Source organism: Peromyscus leucopus, chromosome 5, assembly GCF_004664715.2.
Source record: "Peromyscus leucopus breed LL Stock chromosome 5, UCI_PerLeu_2.1, whole genome shotgun sequence".
NCBI classification, from domain to species: domain Eukaryota; kingdom Metazoa; phylum Chordata; class Mammalia; order Rodentia; family Cricetidae; genus Peromyscus; species Peromyscus leucopus.
In genome coordinates this window covers 112933597-112948543 of record NC_051067.1, presented here as the reverse complement: position 1 = coordinate 112948543, position 14947 = coordinate 112933597, and the positions used below count along the sequence as shown (strand labels likewise).

At 48.8% G+C, this 14947-nt stretch overlaps 1 protein-coding gene across 1 annotated transcript in view; it reads right to left on the bottom strand.

Moving 5' to 3' along the window:
• Window positions 1-18: 18 nt before the first annotated feature.
• Window positions 19-14947, bottom strand: part of LOC119088084 (uncharacterized PE-PGRS family protein PE_PGRS54-like) — a 37491-nt gene continuing 22562 nt past the window's right edge. The window contains exon 2 of the mRNA XM_037206276.1: window positions 19-781. Within this exon, the coding sequence (XP_037062171.1) occupies window positions 587-781 (195 nt within the window). The 3' untranslated portion in view covers window positions 19-586. The remainder of the gene's footprint in view (window positions 782-14947) is intronic.

Genomic DNA, 14947 nt, shown 5'->3' with positions numbered 1-14947 from the left:
TCCCTGAGCCACTGGAGCCCCGCCCCCCCTCTTTTAAGGCTTCATCGGGTCTCTCAGTCACTAGCTGGGCCACAGAGGCTCTGCTTCTCCTGCCACCCTGTCAAGGCAGAGGTCAGTCCATCCCAGCCCTCTAGTCCCTTGTGACTGCTGGCGGCCAGCTCCAGGGACTCCCCTCTTTGGCGGCTTGAAAAGGTCCAGTCTGGAGCAGTCGGGGTCCTTGTGGCTCATGAGCAGACACTGAGGCTGCCCCTCCTCCCCGGCAGTGGGGAAGTCCTGGAACTCTGATCTCGGCGGCGGTGGCAGCGAGGACGCGGGCTTCAGGGGGCCTGCATTCCATGCAAGAGTCCTCTTCACGCTCGCAGGCCCTCCAGGCCCTCCAGAAAACCAATGATCTTCATGGGCATCAGGAAGCTGCCGTAAAAACCGAGGCCCTCCTCTCCCTCCACGGCTTCTGTTCTGCTGCTTCCCATCAGCCTGGGCGGTTGGTCCTCTCTCCTGGTTATCGTTGCCCAGGGGGGTCACAGAGCACCTACTCCTGCTGGGGGGGCGGGGGCGGGGGTCCTCTGGAGCTGGGACCAGCTGCTGCTCAGCAAAGTGCTGCCTCTAAGCCATGTGGGTCAGCAGACTCCTTCCTGGGACTGCTGGCCTTGGCAAGGCAGCTGTCCTGCCCACCCCTGCTTCCGGTGTGTGAGGAGGCTGTCCAGCCCTTGGCTCCTGCCAGCGCTAATCCCCTGGCAGGCTCTTCCTCACCTGTCAGGCGCCAGGTTGCCACAGCATGACCCTGAAATTCAGAGAGGAAAAAGAATATGCATATAGAAAGCAGGAACCCGCGCACTCACGCATGCGCGCGTACACACACACACACACACACACACACACACACACACACACACACTCCCCCCCACAGGCCCCGCCCATGGTCTCAGAGGGGATAAAGTCAGCAGTAAAGGAGGTAGAGGTCCCTTAACAAAAGGGTAGACAAAGGACAGGGCTCCCTGCTCTAACCATCCACAGATAGCATCACTTCGCCTAACCCCCAGCCTCAGAAGACTGAGTTAGTGCAACACCTTCACTAATTAGCCTGAGAATAAACAAGGAGTAAGCTAATTTCCCCAGGGTCTGCCGGCAAGGGCTGACACACTCAGCTTGGAAAGCCTGGTCCAGCTTTGTGTAGGTTGCTTTCAGGAAAAACTGAGGAGAAATCGGTCCAGAGAAGATGACAAGGTCTGAGAATATTGCCAGCCCCCACATAGTGCTCTCAGGGAACTTCTAGTGCCCATGGGAAGCTGGCAGGGACTTGTCCGTGATCTCTCAGGTCTGGACCGTACAGGCAACATTTCTGACTGGTTCAGTGGACCATGAACAATCCTTCCGGCTCTGATGAGCAAGGGAAACAAGTCAGGAGATGGGGTTTCTGGCTTCAGAAACACCACCAAGTAGCCCCATGGGCAGTTTCCTTCATCTGTGCATTATGGACAAAGCAACTCCAAGAGTCCTGTTAGCGCCAACAGCCCGAGGCGCCACACTGTCTTAGCGGACAACAGGGAAAAGAGGCCACTTGCAGAGCTGCTGAGTACTGGCCTGAAGAAAAAGAGCTGGACTCCATGCTAAGGGAACCTCTTAAGCCTTCTCTTTAAATCCAGACAGTCAGAGTTAAGTTCTGACAAGACCCCTGGGTCTCACATCCACCCTTTCCTTGTTGAAGGCTCCAGTCAGAGACATTCTAGGGTTCCCCGGCGGCTGCTGGCAGCTGCAGGCTGTCTTGGGATCTGTGTTAAGAAGATGCTAGCCAGGACAACAGCCTCCAGCTCCAGAAGGAAGTCGCAGGAAGATAAAGAGCTGAGGGCTGTTTAGTAGTGAATCAGAGGCCAGCTAGAGGCCACAAGAGATCCAATCCCTGAACTCACTTAAAGGAGAATTGTTGCTACAAAGTTTTCTTCTTCTGATCTCATGTAAGTGACACGTGTCCCCCCACCCCCACCACACACACACGAAGAACAATTAGAAAAGGGGGGGTTCTAGAGAGATGGCTCAGTGGTTAACGGTACTGGCTGCTTTTCCAAAAACCTGGGTCCCGTTCCCACCTGCCATAGGGCAGCTCACAATCATCAGTAACTCCATTTCTAGGGGATCCATTGCCCTCTTCTAGCCTTCTCGGGCACCAGGCATGAATGTGATGCACAGACATTCATGTAGACAAAACTCCCATACACATAAAATAAAAATAAATAAATCTTAAAAAAAAAAAAAAAAAAAACAACCTGGCCCCCTCAGGGTGCAATAGCTCAAATTTCTTCAGTGAAGCTAAACCCCAGAGCCACCAGGAAGGACTAGTTATTAGCACAATACGTGAGCGAAGAGGTTAATTCTAGATGGGAACAGGACACTTATAGACGTGACCTTATGAGTGGCAGTGAGCTCTGAGACCTGGCCTGACTCCAAAGCCTGACAAGAGCCAGAGTGCTGAAAAAAAAGCCTGTGAGCAAGGGCAGCTGCAAAGGCTCATGGGAGTGAGGGAAGGGTAGAGGTGCCGAGACAGCTCAGAAGGTAAAAATACTTTCTTCCATGCCTGCTAACCTGAATCCAATGCCTGGGACCCACACAGTAGAGGGAAAGAGCCGACTCCCTTACATTGTCCTCTGATGTTCACATCCATAAATAATTAAATAAATACCTTTTTTTTTTTTTTCTAAGCTTCAAGCAAACATGAAGGTACATGCCTATAATCCCAGCTCTTGGGACACAAAGGCAAGAGAATCTTTTGCGTTTAAAACCATTGTGGTAGTGTAAATAAGAATGGCCAACATACGTTCATATATTCAAATGCTTAGTCACCAGGGATTCTGGTGGCTCTATTTGAAAGGATTAGAAGGATTGGGAGGTATGGTCTTATTGGAGGAGATGTGTCACTGGGGGTGGGCTTGGTGGTTTCAGAAACCTATGCCAAGCCCAGCCTGTGGATCAGGATGTAGTTCTCTGCTACTACTCCAGTACATGCCGCCACCATGCTCCCTGCCATGACGACAGTGGACTAAACCTCTGAAACTGTAAGCGAGCCCCCCAATTAAATACTTTCTTGCCTAAGAGTTGCCTTGGTCATGACATCTGTTCACAGCAATAGAACAGTGCCTAAGACAACCAACCTCCACTGCATAGCAAGTCTGAAGGTAACCTGGGCAACATAAGACCATCTCAAAAGACCAAAAGGAAAACACCACCACCGGGCAGGAGCTGTGGCTCAGGTGGTCCGGTTCTTGACTAGCAAGCACGAAGCTCTGGGTTCAATTTGCAGCAGCGCACCAAGCATGTGGTGCCCATCTATCGTCCCAGCACTTATGAGGTAGACTAGGAGGATCAGACTACTTTGGAGGCAATGACTTTGGAGGCTGAGTAGTTGAAGGAATGAGAACCGTCAGCTGCAGAAATGGCCATGAAAATGGGGGCTGGGCAAACACTGGCCTAGGAAGCTTCCAGAGGAAGCATCTCTGCCAGAGCTGTCACTGACTCCTTGGGATTTAAATCAGTATCAGGTCATCAGAGGCAATTGGACTGCCTTGATAGGGACAGGGGGAAAAAACCTAGTTCAGCAATATGTTTAGGGAAGTTCAGAGTAGATGTGGGCTCCTGCTTTAGAACCCCATGTCCACTCTGTTACTGGGAGCTTAAGCTCATGTAGTGACAGAGGGAAGCAAAGGAAGCGTTGGCGGTATCAGAACCTGTAGACATGCACTCTAGCCCCAGAGGTCATCCAGCACTGGCCCTGACTTGTTTCATTTCCACTTGTGAGCTCCTCATGTCCTAGGTGTCCTAACTGAGGTCCTTCTCCTTCACAGCTGCACAATCACCCACAAAAAGTCCACGAATATCCTCATATAAAATGTAAGGAATGGGGTTTTTGAGTGTGGTGGCCCATGCCGTAATCCCAGCACTTGAAAGGCAAAGGCAAGAGAATCATGAGTTTAAGGCCACCACTACCTGCATGGACAGTTTCAGGCTAGCCTGGGCTCCATAAAGAGATGGAGCCTCAAAAATAAAGCCAGGTGTGATGGCACACACTTTTAATCCCAGCACATAGGAGGCTGAGACAAGTGGATCTTTGAGTTTGAGGCCACCATGATCTACAAGAGCAAGTCCAGGCCAGCCAAGGCTACATAGCAAGATCCTGTCTAAAAAAATAAGCATTTTAATTGCTAGAAATCCATCTCATCTCTTCCTCCTAGGAAAACACAGCTTCTCCAAGGAGTCTATGCTATGGACTTCAATTAACCATCCAAGATCCAGGAGAATGCATTGCCCATGATGCTTGCTGAACCGTGAGTACAGACCCAGCTGTACCTTCATAGTTTAACTAACTGTTTCATGAATGACTTTTATTGTTTCTGGGCACAAAACAGGCTGTCTGGGACAACTCAGGAAAAAGAGCTTTAGAAGTGCAGGGAGAATCACATGGATTTGGATGCAGTTTTCTTCTTTCCCACTTAACAGTAAAAACTGATACGGTTAGTGGTTTATTTGAGGCAGTTTTCTGGGTTTTGGAAATTACTTTGGAGCTAGGTGTGTGTGGTGACCTCATACCTGTGACCTCAACACTGAAAGAGTTCAAGGCCAGGCTGGGCAGTGGTGGCGCACGCCTTTAATCCCAGCACTCGGAAGGCAGAGCCAGGCGGATCTCTGTGAGTTCGAGGCCAGCCTGGGCTACCAAGTGAGTCCCAGGAAAGGCACAAAGCTACACAGAGAAACCCTGTCTCGAAAAACCAAAAAAAAAAAAAAAAAAAAAGAGTTCAAAGCCAAACTGCTAACAAACTGAACCAGTAAATGGCTCAGAGGTCAAGGTGCTTACACCAAGCCTGACCATTGGAGTGGAGGGACACACTCGGTGGACTTTGAGAACCAACTTCCCGAAAGCTGTTCTCTGACCTCCACCAGTGTGTGCACACTCCATCCCACATACAAATGAACAAATGAGGGAAGAAGTTTTAAATGTATACTTCAAATGCATGAGCTACATATGGCGTGGGGGGGGGTTGCACCCACCACTGCTGTGCAGTAATCCTCTTGTGCACTGTAAAGATCTGTCACTCAAATTAGTTTAATAAAACGCTGATTAGCCAGTAGCCAAGCAGGAAGTATAGACAGGGCAACCAAACTAAGGAGGATGGGAAGTCTTCTCACAGAGGGAGCAGGAGATGAACATGCCATGTTAATAGAAGTACCACCACATGGCAAAGCATAAATAGAAATATGGGTTAACTTAAATGTAAGAGCTAGTTAGTAATAAGCCTGAGCTATTGACTGAGCATTTATGATTCATATTCAGCCTCTGAGTCAGTTATTTGGGACCAGGTGGTCAGGAAAGGGAAACATCTGTTTATTTCCTCCCTCCCCCCAACCAAAAACAGTGTCTCATTATGTAGCTCTGGCTGGCCTGGAACTTGTAGCAACCCTCCTGCCTCAGCTCCTCAAATGCTGGGAGGCTGTAGGCATGTACCTCCATGCCAAACGTTTACATTGCCATGGCTTTGTAAGAGGTTTGGGGCCATAGATTTTGTAAATTTGGGGAGACCATGTAATAATAATCATTTCCATGAGACCTAACCAATCTCAGACTCCTAAGGCTAAATAAACAGAGAAAGTAACACCCGGAGGCTGAGGCAGGCCAGGCCTTGAAGAGTGGATGGACCTACCATCCTTCCCCCCGGCCTTTTGATAGTCAGAGAACTCATGGTCAGAGGAGGCTCCCACGGAGCACAGCAAAACTGAAAGTCCACGGGAGGCCCTCACCAGCAGTGGTAAATGGAGCAAAGGGTGCTGGGAAGGGGAGCAGCCAGGACTACACTGCAGGCTGCAGTGTGTTTAGAGCCCATCTCGGTCAGACCCCAGGAGACCAGCCACAGAAATAACCCTAATGAAACACGGGCGAGCACGGCCTCAGATCAGCACAGCTGAACACATCCTGTAACTTCCTTGACCGGCACAGACAAGAAACGTAAAATGTAAAAGCACGGAGGATGGGGGGTAGGGGTGGGCAGAGCTCTAACCCTCCACTCCCACCCTGCCTGAGGCTATGTCCCAAAGCCGCCTCCTGAGGACAGCAAATCAGTCCATTATTCAAATGTCAGGATCTGTTATGAACCAGGCACATCTGGGGATGGCTTCTCATTTTACTATTCCTGATCAAAAATCCCAGGACTAGCTAACCAGGTCAGCCAGACAGAAGACCATTGCTTCTTCCAGAAACCTTCCAAAGTTTTCCAACTGGGTACACCATCCAAAGTTCTCTTTCCTATTGATCCCTGCCAGCACACCAAGGGGCCAGTTCCTGCCTTCTGGGTGAGGCAACAGCCAAGCCTGACCAAAGGTGCCCTGGGCTCAGTCACTATCTCGAGGAAGAGACCCAGAGCCCCCTCAAGATGGCTCAGTGATCGATGGTGAAAGGGATCACTATGACCCACGTGAAGAGATAGAAAGAATCAACTCTACAAAGCTGTCCTCCAGCCTCCACTTAAGAGGCCCTTAAAAGGCTTTTTCACGGGGCTGGAGAGATGGCTCAGCTATTAAGAGCACCTGGCTGTCCTTCCAAAGGACCTGGATTCTATTCCCAGCATCTACATGGTGGCTCATAACTGTCTGTAATTCCAGTTCTCGACGATCTGATGCCCTCCTCTACCCTCTACAGGCACGACACAAACACATGGTCATCACACACGTCAAGACATGCATGAAGGCAAAACACACACATAAAATAAGGACAACTTTTAGGTGTCAGTTCTTGCCCACCATGTGGGTCCTGGGGACTGAACTCAGGTCCTCGGGCTCGGGGGCAAGTGCTCTAACCCACTGAACCATCTTGCTGGCCCATGTTTTATTGTCGTCCTAAATTAGGTTTACTTATGTGTGCCATAGTACAAGTGTGAAAGTCAGAGAACAACTTGCAAAGAGTTGGATTTCGTCTTCCACTATGTGGGTCCTGAAGATGAAATTTAGGTCATTGAGGCTTGACAGCAAACATTTTTACCTGCTGGTCCAACTCACCAGTACCGTTGTTGGTTGATTGTTTATTTTACCTGTTTAAGTGTTTTGCCTGGTGCCTATGGAGGCCAGGAGAGGGCATCAGAGCCCCTGAAACTGGAGTTACAGATGGTTATGAGCTGCCATGCAGGTGCTGGGAACTGAACCCAGATCTTGTGCAAGAGCAACAAGTGTTCTTTGTGTGTGTGTGTGTGTGTGTGTGGTTTTTGAGACAGGGTTTCTCTGTGTAGCTTTGCGCCTTTCCTGGAACTCGCTCTGTAGCCCAGGCTGGCCTCAAACTCACGGAGATCCACCTGCCTCTGCCTCCCAAGTGCTGGGATCAAAGGCCACCGCCCAGCTTGCAACAAGTGTTCTTAATTCCTGGGCCATCATCTCTCTAGCCCCTTGTTACTGTTTTTGCTTTTGTTTTGTTTTTTCAAGACAGGGTTTTCCTGTGTAGCCCTGGCTGGCCTCGAACTCAAGAGATCTGCCTGCCTCTGCCTGGCTTCCCTTCACCTTCTTATGTTACCATATTTCACTATATTTGTTTTCATTTTTAGAGGATTTTTATTTATGTGTACATGTGCATGTGCACATGTGGCTATGGGCACATGCAAGCAGGTGCCCAGGGAGGCCAGGAGAAGGCGTCAGATCCCCTGGAGCTGGAGTTTGGTTGTGAGCTACCAGATGTGGTTTCTGGGAACCAAACTCAGGGCCTCTGGTAAAGTGCTGTAAACAGCTGAGCCACCTCTCAAGCCCTGTTTTCATTTCTTGAGACAGGGTCTTGACTGGCCCCAAATGCCCAGCATTCTTTTTCCCTCACCTCCCACGTGCTGGATTACAGAGATGAACCCCCACACCTGGGTGGTGGTTTGGTTTCTCTCCCATCGTCGTCCATTGTACTTACAGATTTGTTTATGTGTTATTTTCTTCCTTTGTTATTTGTTACTTTGTTATTTGTTTATGTTATTATCTTACTTTGTTATTTGTTACTTTGTTATTTGTTTATGTGTTATCATCTTACTTTGTGTTTTCTCTATTATTTTTGTTTAGTTTTTTTCCTCAATTTCCAGTAGACTGACGTATTATCTCTCCCACCCTACCACTTTTCCCTCTCCTGGTTTAAAAGTTATATTCCTCTTCTTTTAATAGTGACCTTAAATTGTTAGCATACCTACATTATTTTCCTGATGAAACCTAGCTTTTCAATGGTGTCATTTTCTTAAAAATGACAGAAACTTGGTGTGATTTAGCCACTAAATTCTCTACCTTGTTCTACTTCATTCCTCTTCAATAAATTCACTTAACGATTTTGCTTTCTTTTTTTAATTAAAAATCCAGTGTGGAGACTGAGAAGGAAGCTCAGCTAGTAGAGTGCTTCGCGTTCAGGGATGGGGATCTAAGTTTCATTTCCAGAAGCCACATTATTAAATAAATAATATTAAAAATAAACCCCTGGGGCAGTGGCAAATACCGTAATCCCAGTGCGGGGGAAGACAGGTCCCTGGGCCTCTTAACCTATGAGAGACCCTGTCTCAAAACACAAAGGAGTGGGGTTCTGGAGAGATGGCTCAGCGGCTAAGAGCACCGGCTGTTTCTTCCATGGGATCCGGGTTCAATTCCCAGCACCACATGGCAGCTCACAGCAGTCTGTAACTCCAGTTCCAGGGGATCTGATATCCTCACACAGACATACATACCGGAAAAACACCAATGCACATAAAGTAAAAATACATAAATTATTTAAAACAAACAAAAACAAAGGAGATGGCCCCTGAACAACACCCCCGATTTTCCTCCGGCCTCCACACACATTCTCATCCTGCCTCCCCCCCCCCCATCTGTCTCTGGACTCTTGCTTGCATGTTTGGCCGTCTGTGGCGGACACTGCTCGTTGCCCATTGACAGTGGCTCTCTTCTCTTCCTGTCAACAGCTTCCTAGACCCAAGACATGAAGCCAACCATAGCCAGGTTCTTTCTTTCCTTCCTTCCTTCCTTCCTTTCCTTCTTTCCTTCCTTTCCTCCCTCCCTCCCTCCCTTCCTTTCTTTCTTTCTTTCAATCAGGCACTGGCATGCAAATAGATCAATTTAAGTTAAAGAAGGAAGGCGATGTCTCTAAGGGCTGTCTGTGAACTGAACTCGGGTCCTCTGCAAAAAAAAAAAAAAAAAAAAAAAGCATTCTCTCTGAAGCAGTGAGCCATCTTTAGCCCCCCAAGCATCTCTTAGAACGTCCTCATTCCTTCCAGACAAGCCGGTAACAATAGGACTGCCTTCTTGCCTTTGTTTATTTTGGGGGATGGGCAGGGCCCTGCTATGTATCCGGGCTGGCTTTGGACTCAGTGTCCTCCTGTTTAGTCTCCAAGAGCTACAGGCACACACACGTGGATCTGCTGCTCTTCTCCGACACATTAAAAGTCAGCCTGGGACCTCAGCCGAGGAGCTGAGAGCTTGCAAAGGGCCAAATGGGCCTTTCTGCACGAGGGAGTTCACATGGCTGATAATCATCTCTCGCTGACCAGGTGAGAGGCTGAAATCCTAAGTGCCATGGAAGCTGCTCCTGCCAGTAAGTTCTTATCTTGTTCAGCTCTTATCTGAAAGATCCCATTTGTCAGGGCAGCCTACCCTGTCCCTATCTGCTGTGACCTGGACTAGAGGTGGCGGGGGAACAGGAGAGCGGTACTGACTGGTGCTTGTCACCAGCTTGCTCCAGGCTGTGTCGGTCTGTTTCCTTCAGTGTGCTGGCCGGAGTTCTAGCAATCTTGTTAGCGATGGTTTGATATTCCTTCCCAAGAGACAGGCATTGGCAAGGATCCCCGGTCCCCTGATATGAACAGTTTAGTTCAATGCATCCCATCAAGACGGAGCTGTAAATTTATACTCTAAACACAGCAGTCATACATAAAAAGATAAAATTCTGAAAACCCCTCACCACAATCACAATGACTAAGCATTGCCTGGGTAAGAACTGGCCCAGAGAACACAGAGAAGCAAGCAGGGTTGAGGCCCATAGGCCTGCTGGTCTGAACCTGGAAAGGCAAGCTGAAGGGAAGTTGCCGCTGACTACTGTTTTTAAGTGGCTGGTTTTCCTAGGAGACAAAGCCTTACAGCCTGGACCTAAGCTGAGCTGCTGCAATAAGACAGACTCCAAGACAAACACGACCGCTCACCTCTGTAATCCCGCCACTTAGGATGAGGCAGGAAGATTACAGGCAAGTTCGAGATCAGCCTGGACTATATACTGAGATTCTGTCCCAATCTGGAAAAAAAAAAAAAGAAAGAAAAGAAGAAAGAAAAGAAACCTGTAGAGAAAACAGGTCGCTGATACCAACAGTTAGTACAGAAATTGACACACGGGCTCTGCAGGTAAAGGCGATTCCTGCCAGGTCTGACAACCCCAGGTCAACCCCCAGGCTCCATGTGGTGGAAGGAGAGAATCCACTCCCAAAAGTTGGCCTCTGATCTCATCCAGATCTGTATATCTCATCTGATATACATCCACTGTGGCATGTCTGCCCCCTCCCTCCAACAAATGAATGTAAAAAAAATTTTTTTTTAATTGACACGCTAAGTCATGCATTGTTGCATGCGTGCACAGTCCCAGCTCTTCAGGAAACTGAAGTGGGAAACTGCTTGCACCTAGACCCTTGAGTCTGTCTTGGGCAATCCAGGGGGAAGGGGTTGGGGACACAGACAGACTGTGATTTTTGAGAATGATCATGTAACCAGAGCTGTGGCTGCGGTTGTGGCTCAGTGGTCGGAAGTCCATTTGGTGTGTCTGGCATCCGGGTTTCGATCCCGAGCCTGTACACATAGAATTGAGTTAGGTGAGAATGAGAAGTATGGAAACGCAAGTCCACAGTCATGGTGTGCGCCCAGTATCAATGTGGACCCTGTCTCTTTTGCCCTGCCATCTTCGGAGTGTAGGCTGTTTCACCCTGAGTTGTGAAAAGGCTGCTGCACTCCAGACCATTTCAAGCAGGAAAATGTCAGGAGAGAAAAGGAAGCTTGCTTTTCACACGCTCTCTGTCTGGTAGCTCACGACCAACTGTAATTCCAGCTTCAGGGGATCGGATGCTTTCTTCTGGACTATGTAGGCACCTGCACACATATGTGCGTACCCATACACAGTTTTTAAAGTAAAATAAGTCTTTTTGTTTGTTTTTTCAAGTTTTGCCTGTCCTGGATCTCGCTCTGTAGACCAGGCTGGCCTACAGAGATCCACCTGGCTCTGCCTCCCGAGTGCCGGGATTAAAGGCGTGCGCCACCACCACCTGGCCTAAATAAGTCTTTTTTTTTTTAATGAGGAAAAACACTTGTGTTCCTTACTTTGGTGATCAAATTATTGAAACAAGGCACTCCATGGGGTTGAAATTACCCCCAAGAACTTCCTACAGGAAAAGGGAAAGGCTTCAAGAAGCTGGGCGCTAACCAGAGAGAGATTTCCCACAATGCTGACTACTTGTCAGACTACCTCCCTCGAGAGATGATGGGCAGGACAACTAGACTGGATTTCATAGCTATGCATAAACCTCACAACAGGAGCCATGAGAGAGCCGGGGGAAAGGTCACTGGATCTCTTTGTCGTCTTCCCGATGTGGCCACACTGAATAAATCTCCTCTTTTCTGCTTTGACTGGCTAATAAGGATGCAGGGCTGAGCCTGGCTTGTGAGGGCTGCCGGGTGCCGGGTGCCGATGCCGACACCAACTCCAGTGCCATCGTCTTCACCCCCTCTCAGATCACTTCCATTTGAGACTGTGGACCACTATCGGGACTTCCGGGTAACTGTGAACATCTTCCCAGTCTCTCCGGACCTCTCTCTTCCCTTGTTTTTAACCTCTGCTCTCCGTGTATTCCAAAGGGTCTGCCCTCAGTCCTTTCTGTTTCCGCACACCATGTCTTTTCCAGCCCAGGAGCCGGCATTCCTGACTGGCTCTTTGGCATGTCCACACAACACTTCAGACTTTACTCAACATCTTCTGTATGAGGCCAAGGTCAGACTCATGATCATAAACAGCATTCAGAGATCTCAAAACCAGGCTTATTTCCAATCATACCTTACCCTCTTGGGATATGAACTCATTTGAATCACAAGCAATATCTGGCTCACATTTATTAAGAGGAACTGGAACTGAAAAACCAACCAAACAAAAACCATAAATGTGTCTACCTTTCTCACTTAAAATATAAAACCTACAACCTGAATTGTAGTCAGTTCCAGGCCAGCCTGGGCTACAGTAAGGCCTCATCTCAAAATTAAATATATTAATTAACCTCAAGGCATAGAGATTGTGTTGCTTAATTCATGATCTCTGTCCTACTGCATGATCTAGTATAGTCCTATATAGACTAGACATTAAGGGCGCTGGAGAGACAGCGGACTGGTTAAGAGCACTGGCTGTTCTTCCAGAGGACTTGGGATCATTTCCCAGCACCCGGCTGGCAGCTCACAACCCTCTGTAACTCCAGTTCCAGGAGACTTGAAGTCTTCTAGTCTCAGCACAGCACACATGCGGTACCCAGACAGACATACAAGCAAACACCCATACACATACACATATTAGGACAGGCATCAATAAATGTTTGCCTAGCTGTCATCTCTGTATAAGTAACCCTAAGCTATAAGAATCAGAAAAACCACTGGCTACAAAAATAGTTTTGAAACCTTATTTTGGAGATCAGGTTTCATGTACCCCAGGCTAATCTTGAACTATGTCACCAAGAATGAACTCTTGAAGATCTGAGCCTCTACTTCCCAAGAGCTGGGATTACAAGATGGGCTAAGATACTTGTTAGGTAAGTCCTCTATCAACTTAGGTGCACCCTAACCACACACACACACACACACACACACACACACCCCTTTTGTTGTTGAAGCAAAGTCTCATCTTGGCCTAGAACTCACTGTGTAGCCAAGGATAATCTTGAAATCCTAGGATCACAGGCACAGGCCAGCAAGTCCAGCTGAAATATTTTTTAGGTATGCAGATAGAGAGGATAATTATATTCTGCCCCACATTCATTTGTCCCCAAAATATAGAAGGAAGAGTTTTCTCTAATTTCTTTTTCACTCAGTACTAGAGAGTTACAAATGCCAACCACGTACTTTACCACTTAGCTATAATCACCAGCTTTGTGTTCTGCACACTTATGAAAAAATTAAGACAGGTTTCACTAAGTTGCCTAGGAATCCCTCGAACTTATGATCCTTCTGCCTCAGCCTCTTGAGTAGCTAGAAGTAACAAAGATCGCTCCTCTATCCATACAAGCTCAAAGCCTCCACAAGTAAGTAAGTACCCAGCAAAATCTGGATTTACATTCTGGCATTGCCACTGGTCACCTACTAACCATCTGACCTCTCGGATCTATGTCCTTATCTATGAGGTGAGCCTGTCATCCTTTTCACAGCAGTCCTGAAAAGATTAGAAGCAAAAGGCTCCCAGTACACCAGCTAACTGTCTTTTGGGTGGGCAAGCTGAGGACCGCAGTCCACCTAGCCCCATCCCATTCGGGTAATTCCTGGCCTAGAACCCCACAACCCTGGACAGCATCCTGAGGTACAAGCCCTGCACATAAGTAGTGCCCCTCACCTCCCTACCCCCCATCAGCGCTCCCATCCTGAGGCCAATCTCCCGAGGCCAGCAGTCTTGCTCCCGAGCGCCCTCTCTGACCAATCACAGACACTGCTACCCCACACAGTGCATGGTACCAGCTTCCAGAAACACAGAGAGGTCTCGGAGCCAGCCATGCCTTGGCTGGCCCCTACTCTACTTTAAACAAAAGTGTTGTGCGAACCTCTCACCCTCCCAGCTGCCACTCCATCCAACCACACAGAACAGAGATTCTAAACGGCTCCCTAAGACCCACCCTACACCTGGAGCTCTCTAGCTAGCCACAAGTCGTCAGTCGGATTCTAGGAAAGACAGGAGGGTTCTCCTTGAGGTCTCAGACACGAGGAGAAACAGAGGATGCAGAGAAACCCTGAAGGCAGGAGAGAGGGAGAGAACTCAGATGAGACAGGACACGTTCAAGATACGGTACAGACGGAGGCAGAGAAAGCCAAGCTAGACAGGAGCTTGCGTGGCCCACACTTGCGGCTTTCACCTCCCAACTGAGCTAGCTCTCTCCCTGCCTGCGAGGGACACCAACCCTGACTACAGCCTCTTCAAGACCAGACGAGGGTGCTTTCCAGTCTTCCTTTAGACAGGGTTCGATGGCTGTTGGTCACTTCACGACCACATTAGCCACACTATGGATGCCTAATGAAGAGACGCGGAAAAGCTCCAGGGCCCTCTTCCCTGCGCTTTCCTGCCACCCAGAGAATGCTCTGACTCACAGGGGAAAAAAGAAGAGGGTGTGGCCATTCAAGAAGTATTTATCTGGTTCCACACCAGGGACTGAGAGCCAGCCTGCCCCAGCATGTCCCTCCCTGCTAAGCCGCACCAGTATTCCCTCACGAAGCTATGTGGCTCCTCTCTGACGACAATGAGGTCAGCTTCCTCTACCCAGGAGCAGAGCCGTGGGTTTGCTCTGTTTTGAGAACTGCTTGGTTGTTATTAGCCAGGCTTCCTCCAGGAGGGCAGCCCTTCCACAGGCTGACCACGGGACAACCCCTCTTCAAGACTGGCACTTGGGGTCTCACTCTCTCAATGGAGCTGGCGATGGCTTCCCACGGCTTATCCCAAAGAAATGAACGCCTGTGGGACCCTGATGCTGGGGGCAGAACCAGGGCGTCAAGAGGAAGAGAAGGTACTCCTTGAGGAAAGTGCCATGCTCTATCCCCATCTGGACAGCCCTCCTGGCTCTGCTTAGCAACTAGTCAGGCCAGTCCCCCCAGCCCCTTCCTTCCCAAAGGCACACAGACTCTGTCTCCTGGTTTTGGAAGATTCAAAGAAGGGTCAAAGAATGAGTTAGGTGTGGTGATATAAGCCCCAAATCCC